Source organism: Triticum urartu, chromosome 4 (genome assembly GCF_003073215.2).
Source record: "Triticum urartu cultivar G1812 chromosome 4, Tu2.1, whole genome shotgun sequence".
Taxonomy (NCBI): Eukaryota; Viridiplantae; Streptophyta; class Magnoliopsida; order Poales; family Poaceae; genus Triticum; species Triticum urartu.
In genome coordinates, this window is record NC_053025.1 from 149,823,814 (window position 1) to 149,830,878 (window position 7,065).

Consider the following 7,065-nt stretch of genomic DNA (forward strand, 5'->3'; position numbering starts at 1 on the left):
CCTCCAGTTCTACCGCTATGTGAGTTTCTCAAACATAGTTATTAGCTAATTTATATTGTTTATTTCAAAATAGTTGACAGCTTATTTCCATTGACAGCTTATTTTTATTGTTCAAAGAATGTGCGGGAGATGGTAGACAAAACCCACTACACCGCTGGCTCCGAATTAACAACTTACAAGGAGAAAAATCATTTGGTCAGATTTTGTACTGACATTGAGAACTACAATATTTACAATCAAACTCCTCAACATTACGGTAAATACGTGCCACTAGTGCATGTGTTCAACTACGGTAACTACCATGGAGATACCCTGGTAAGATTTTTACTATTACGACATCCGTGCATCTTTTGCATACTTCTAAAACTAGTACATCATTGCTAACTATGAAGTTATTACTATGTTTTTCAACAGATAATCCCAGAGAATTGTGTGCCTCATATGATGTATCTGAAATGTAGTGTTAATGTTTTGAACATACAGCCAGGTCGTCCTACGAATCTCAACTGTCCATACGAGATTTCTAAAAGAAGTGGAGACATGAAAATCAAAGGATGGAAAAAATGTATGGACAGTCGTAAGGAGCTTCTTGGAAGCAAAAGGAAGCGAAGCGCAAGAATTGGAGACAGGATGTTCTCCATTCTCCATAATGGAGAGTCAGGGTCTATATTGTTTTATGCTATTTTAGCTTAAATAGGGTATTTAGGTACTGCCTAATACTGATGATCATGTGCTAAGAACAATTAAGTAGGGTTGGTTCGAAGACTATCAAGATGATGATCGTATGACTTGTTATGAATAACGAGTAGAAGTTGTATGATGATGATTAGTAGGACTTGTTAGGATTAGTATTACTTCCGACAAACTCGATACTCGCGGTCTCGAGACTTGTAATGTTTTATCTTTGTTCGGTCTTTTGAATTCGGAGACTAATATGATGAATTGTATTCGGAGACTAATCTTCTATTGTATTCGATGAATCTGATGTTGCTGTGTGCTGCTGTCTATATTCTGTCCAATAATATATTCTGTAACCTGTGCAAAAATCAGAAAAGCAAAAAAAAATAAAACCTAATATTCATACTAATGGCGCACCACACAAGACACTAATGGCGCACTGTGATCATCACACTAATGGCGCATTAACTGCTGGTGCGCCATTAGAATGCCAAAGCACATGGATACATATGGCCCCTTGGGAGGCATTCTAATGGCGCACTGCAGGCTATACTAATGGCGCACTACGTGGTGCGCCATTAGAACACCAGATACTAATGGCGCACCGGTGGTGCGCCATTAGAATTTAATTCTAATGGCGTGATGCCAGTGATGCACCAGTAGTGCACCATTAGAAGGCAAACTCGGTGCGCCACTAGCATGCCTTTTCCTAGTAGTGCCCTGTTCGTTTAATGGGGATAACACCCCCCCCCCCACTAAACTAACCACACCAACCCTCCCTCTACCACTGGCCCGTGGGCCCAAGGCCATTAAGTTAGTTTAATTAGGTAACAGTTTAATTACCCCCTGTGACTTTTACATGTGGGCCCGCCAACTAATTAGAGAAATTAAGTTAAATAAAGCCTCCTAAATACATGTGACACTTACAGGTCCCCTGTCCAGTTTGACTAGTCAAACTGTTGACTGGGTTGACCCAGTCTATGACATGTGGCCCCGTTTGACCCTGTTGACCAGTCAAACTATTGACTGGTCAACTGCTGACTCGACCCCCTAGACCCCACCAGTCAGCCTCTGTAGCTAGCACATGGTTGGGTACATTTAGTATTTTTTGTTTATTTGTGGATTAAAATAATTTTAGAATATTGTTTAAATCTTTGAAAATTCATAGAAAATAATCCGTAAGTCAGATGAAAAAGTTTTCTATATGAATGTTGCTCAAAAAAAATCCAACGAATCCGAATATGCGGTCCGTTCATCTGTCACATGCCCCTAGTATGCTAAATATGGAACTTTCCACCTCCGGTCATCTGTCTGACACAGGTCCGGAACCGGGAACACCTTCCCGGTTGAATTCTCCCTTCACCTATAACGTCTAGGACCGCGTTAGAACACGTCTAGCTATGCCTGTTGTCCTGTTATACACTTGCTTGCTATGTATTTACTGTTTCTCCCCCCTCTTCTCTTCGGTAGACCCCGTGGCGGCTGCCGATGTCGTTGTGATCGACTACGTCACCGACGACCCCTCCTTCTTGTCTGAGCAACCAGGCAAGCCCCCCCCTTTGATCATCCCGATATCGCCCATTTCTTTCCCTCTCATGCTTGCATTAGAACTGCTACTGCTTTCTGTATGATCCTACTCTGATGCATAGCCTGTTGTTGTTACCTGCTTTCATACCTTACCTGCTTATCCTAAACTGCTTAGTATAGGTTGGTTAGTAATCCATTAGTGACCCCACCTTACCCAGTTGCCTCGCTTTATGTTCGATGACTCAATCAACGTGATCGACGTCCAGGCCCCGACACCGCACATCACCCCCCTTAGTTGTACGACTCTGTAGAGTTTCCATCGAGTGCCGAGGGTGGAACCTCTTACATCACTCCTGATGAGACCTCTATAGTGTAGCTATATGATCGTGGTCATCGAGGGTGATTTCCTCCTTAACCACTTCCGTTATGGCTCTGTCGTGCAACCCCTCAAGTGTGAACCTCGAGGGTGGATCCTCTTACATTCACCTTGATGATAACATCGAGTGGATTTCACCGGGGGTGATTCCTCAGGTTTTCCCCTTGGTGTTAGACACATAGTTACTATGGTTACTATGACTTTGCACTGAGCCATGTTACTAAAGACGGGTCGGCCCTGAGGGGTACCCGCGCGAGCTTAATAGCGAGTGATGTGGAGTCGGGTTAACCTGGAAGGTGCCCGCGAGATACTTACGAGGCGTGGCCGGGCATTCTTAGCCCTTGCCGCAAGTACTCGAGACGGGGCGACGGGGTCACATCGATCCTGAGTCTTTGCTCGTTACTGCGTGCTCCTAATCCACTACGATTTGGATATTTGATCCGAGGGGCTTCTGGCCTGATAGCACTAACCATCACGTGGGCATAGTATGGGCGTTCTGCGTCGTATACATCAGCCGAAGCTTAATAGACGTCAGCGACTGAGTGGCGCGCGCCGGGTTGGACTGCGTAAGCTCCTGCCTTGTTGAAGGAGGTAGCTAGGTCTGCTCACCGGCCGCCCGCGCAACGTGCAGGAATTCCCGGGGAGATGGCCCATGACCCCTGGGGGCATAGGTTTAGTCCGGCGTGCTGGCCTCTCTATTAATCCTAGGTCGGGTTGCGGCGTATTGTTTGGCCGAGGCCGGGCATGACCCAGGAAAGTGTGTCCGGCCGGAGTTAATCGAGCGTGGTGGGTAAGTTGGTGCACCCCTACAGGGAAGAAAACATCTATCGATAGCATGTCCTATGGTAACAGACACTTGGAGTTGTATCCCGATCGATACAACTAGAACTGAATACTTGTGATGAGAAATGGATGGATATGAGAAATGGATTTGATGAATGGATAGTATGGCTCTGGGATTGCTTTCTCGTAGGGAGTCGAGAAAGGATCTCTGTCCGAGGTTGATAACACTACTCTTTACATTATGTTGATCTGTACTCTTCTATATGCTGTAAGATGCTTGAAGATGCTAGTCTTCGATAGGCTAGGCCTTTCCCCTTCCCTTCCGGCATTCTGCAGTTTAGTCCACAGATACAACCCATTCCTTTGATACAGATGCATACTTAGTTTAGATCCGATGTAAGTCTTGCGAGTATTTTGGATGAGTACTCACGGTTGCTTTGCTACTTCTTTTCCCCCATACCCAATTGTTGCGACCAGAAGACGGATCCCAGGAGCCAGACGCCGCCGCCGATGACTACTACTGCCCGAAGGATGCCTACTACTACGTGAAGACCGCCGACGACTAGGAGTAGTTAGGAGGCTCCCAGGCAGGAGGCCTTACCTTTTCGATCATTGTTGCTTTTGTGCTAGCCTTCTTAAGGCAAATTTGTTTAACTCATGTCTGTACTCAGATATTGTTGTTTCCGCTGACTCTTGTGTTTTCGAGTTTATGTATTTGAGCCCTCAAGGCCACTGGCTTGTAATATAAAGCTCATATTTATTTTAATTTGTGTCTAGAGTTGTGTTGTGATATCTTCCCGTGAGTCCTTGATCTTGATCGTACACATTTGCGTGTATGATTAGTGTAGAATTGAATCGAGGGCGTCACAGCAATCACCTAGTAGCGCAGGATATTGTCATCACATGCACGCCTGAACAGTGAACCCCCATATTAGAACGTGGTGGGTCGATGTTGTCATCCCGTGTACCTACTAATGGAATCACGATCACCGACGTCTCACCCCCAGAGACCGTCGACCCAGACAGAAAAATCGCCGTCATGGCTGCACATCCATGCCCTCCACCTCAAGTCGCCGTTCGTATATCGCACGTTCGGAGTAACGCCACCAAATGTCGGACCAGGCCCGATCAGCGCCCTCGCAACAACCCCAAGTACCACGCCGACAAGAGGAGCCATCGTGCCGCCAGCCGTCACAGCACCGCCAGATCTGGGCCACACTCTCACCCAATGGTTGCCGCCACCATGAACGCGCCCCATCGCATCCTGGCACAGGACCACGCGACCGCACCTCTGCGCCTGACATCCGCTCGCGCCACTCTCTTCAGAGTCGCACACCGTTGCCGCCCTCGCATCACCAGGCAAGCCTCCCCGCAAGCCGCCCGCGAGAAACGCCTCACCCCCACCTTCCTTGGCGCCTGCTCGGGCTTTGTCGGTAGCCCTCGAGTGATGACGCGACAAGATGAGAGGAGGGGGGAGGGCCTAGCGGCATCGGCGGCGGCTAGGGTTCCTCCGTGCCGCTAGGGTAGGTGACACGGTGATGAGGCCTCTTTTTCTTCTATCTGAATCCAGTTCCTGTTGGCCGAAATTATTAGGCAGTTGACATGCAATTAAGCTCTAGGGAGCTACATACCGCTGCCACACGCCGTGCACGAGTAATGCTGGACCAACTTAAAGTACAATTTTTATTACGTGATAGCAAACCTGTAGACTTGGGATTGGATTGAAGGGGGTGGGAGGGGCCCACACCCGTAAAAATCAAGGGCCGATAGAATAAATTAGGCAGGTTACATAGGATTTTGTAGATGAATTACGTAGGCGTAGCATTTTCGCCATCACTTCGTGCGTCAATGGTGATAGCGCCCACGGCGGTGCCGACTGTTGATGTCCGCGTTGCCAAGCCTCGTTACCAATACCACCTCATATCGATCAATCCACATGTTGAACACCATTATGGTCTACGTATCCATGCTGTGTTCTTCTTTCTTTTTTTCGACACATGAGCAAGCATTTGACCCTGGGTTATTAATATATTTTCCTGGGAATTTAGAGGCCGACGCACGACCCCACGATACTCCATGATCTATCATCATGGTGTACGCGTGAAGTACTACAAAAATGACAAGGAAATTAAGGTGTCCTTGCTAACGCATTATCTCCATCGTCGATCATAAATTTGGTCAAGGCAATTATACGCGTACGGAGTACAAAAACACGCATCTATGTGCTGTAGAAGAATGACACGGAAACTCAGCTGTCTAGCTAAGCAAATTCATGCTTCATGTTGATTTATGTTCGCGTGCGTACTATATATATACCCCGCCTCGCGCTCCATATCATCATCAACCGCTTCAAGGCACACAAATCAAGCTGCCAGATCCCAACTAGCTAGCTAGTCAGCTGCAAAACTCAGTGAAAAGGAAGCAAGACCGACAAATACTCACTCGATCATGGTGGCCATGGTGGTGCCGTCGGTGTTCGCCGCCTTCGACAAGGACGGCGACGGCAAGGTGTCCGCGTCCGACCTGCGGTGCGGCATGGCGGCGACCCTGGGCGAGGACGTATCGGAGGAGGAGGCGGCAGTGATCCTGGCCGCGGTGGACGCCGACGGCGACGGGCTGCTGAGCCAAGAAGAGTTCTCGAGGCTAGCCGCCGGTGCCCACGAAGAGGACGACGTTGACGTGAGGCAATGCTGTCTGAGGGAGGCGTTCGGGATGTACGCATCATCATCCACGGAAGCCACGACGACGACGATGATTACGCCGGCGAGCCTGAGGCGGACGCTGAGCAGGCTGGGCTCTCACGAACTGGGCGTGGACGAGTGCACGGCAATGATCTGCAGATTTGACCTCGACGGCGACGGTGCCCTCTCGTTCGATGAGTTCCAAGTCATGATGATGGCCTGATCATCGACTCTCTTCATGGAATTTTTCAAGACAGATATAGTGTTCACTTAATTCATGGATCGATCACATTCACATACTATGTACGTGTTCATTCTTTCTTTGTTTTGCTCGCACGATAACCCTCGATTTCTATGGATGCGTGTACAGATTCATTTGGAGTTAATCTTCTGCAAACTCGGCAGTGTCGAATAATATCATTTGGAGTTAATGTTCTGCAAAGTCGGCAGTGTCGCAGCTACTAGTACATCTACAACCGGTCCTCTCAAACGGTCGACATCCAAGGGAACAGTCTAATCACTGCTGCTGTCCTTATATGAGTTGGAAACTATTCTCATTGATTGATCACAGGTGTTACAGAGTACAACATATATGAAGAGTGTGGAGTTGCCAAACGCCCCTATAATGGTGGCACGCAGGCCAGGCGTGGCTGACTCGGTCACATAAATTACATACAAGAGGTGATACAAAATACATACGCTAACACCCTCCTCAGCCGGAACTCCATTTGGGAGGATGTTCAGGCTGGAGCGAAAATCAAAAAACACCTGTGATGGTAACCCCTTGGTGAAAACATCGGCAAACTGCGAGCTCGATGGAACATGAAGAACGCGAGCCTCGCCAAGAGCCACTCTGTCACGAACGAAGTGCAAGTCGATCTCGATATGCTTGGTGCGCTGATGCTGAACGGGGTTACAAGCGAGATAGGAAGCACTGATGTTATCACAATATACAATGGTGGCTCGGGTGGGCGGGTGTTTAAGCTCAAAGAGAAGCTGGCGCAGCCAACAGGACCCGGC

General features: G+C 48.1%; 1 protein-coding gene across 1 annotated transcript; it reads left to right on the plus strand.

Moving 5' to 3' along the window:
• Positions 1-5,727: 5,727 nt before the first annotated feature.
• Positions 5,728-6,402, plus strand: LOC125553706 (probable calcium-binding protein CML25/26). Its single transcript, XM_048717445.1, has one exon. It carries the CDS (start codon positions 5,813-5,815, stop codon positions 6,266-6,268), a length of 456 nt encoding a protein of 151 aa, XP_048573402.1. The 5' UTR covers positions 5,728-5,812; the 3' UTR covers positions 6,269-6,402.
• Positions 6,403-7,065: the final 663 nt, after the last annotated feature.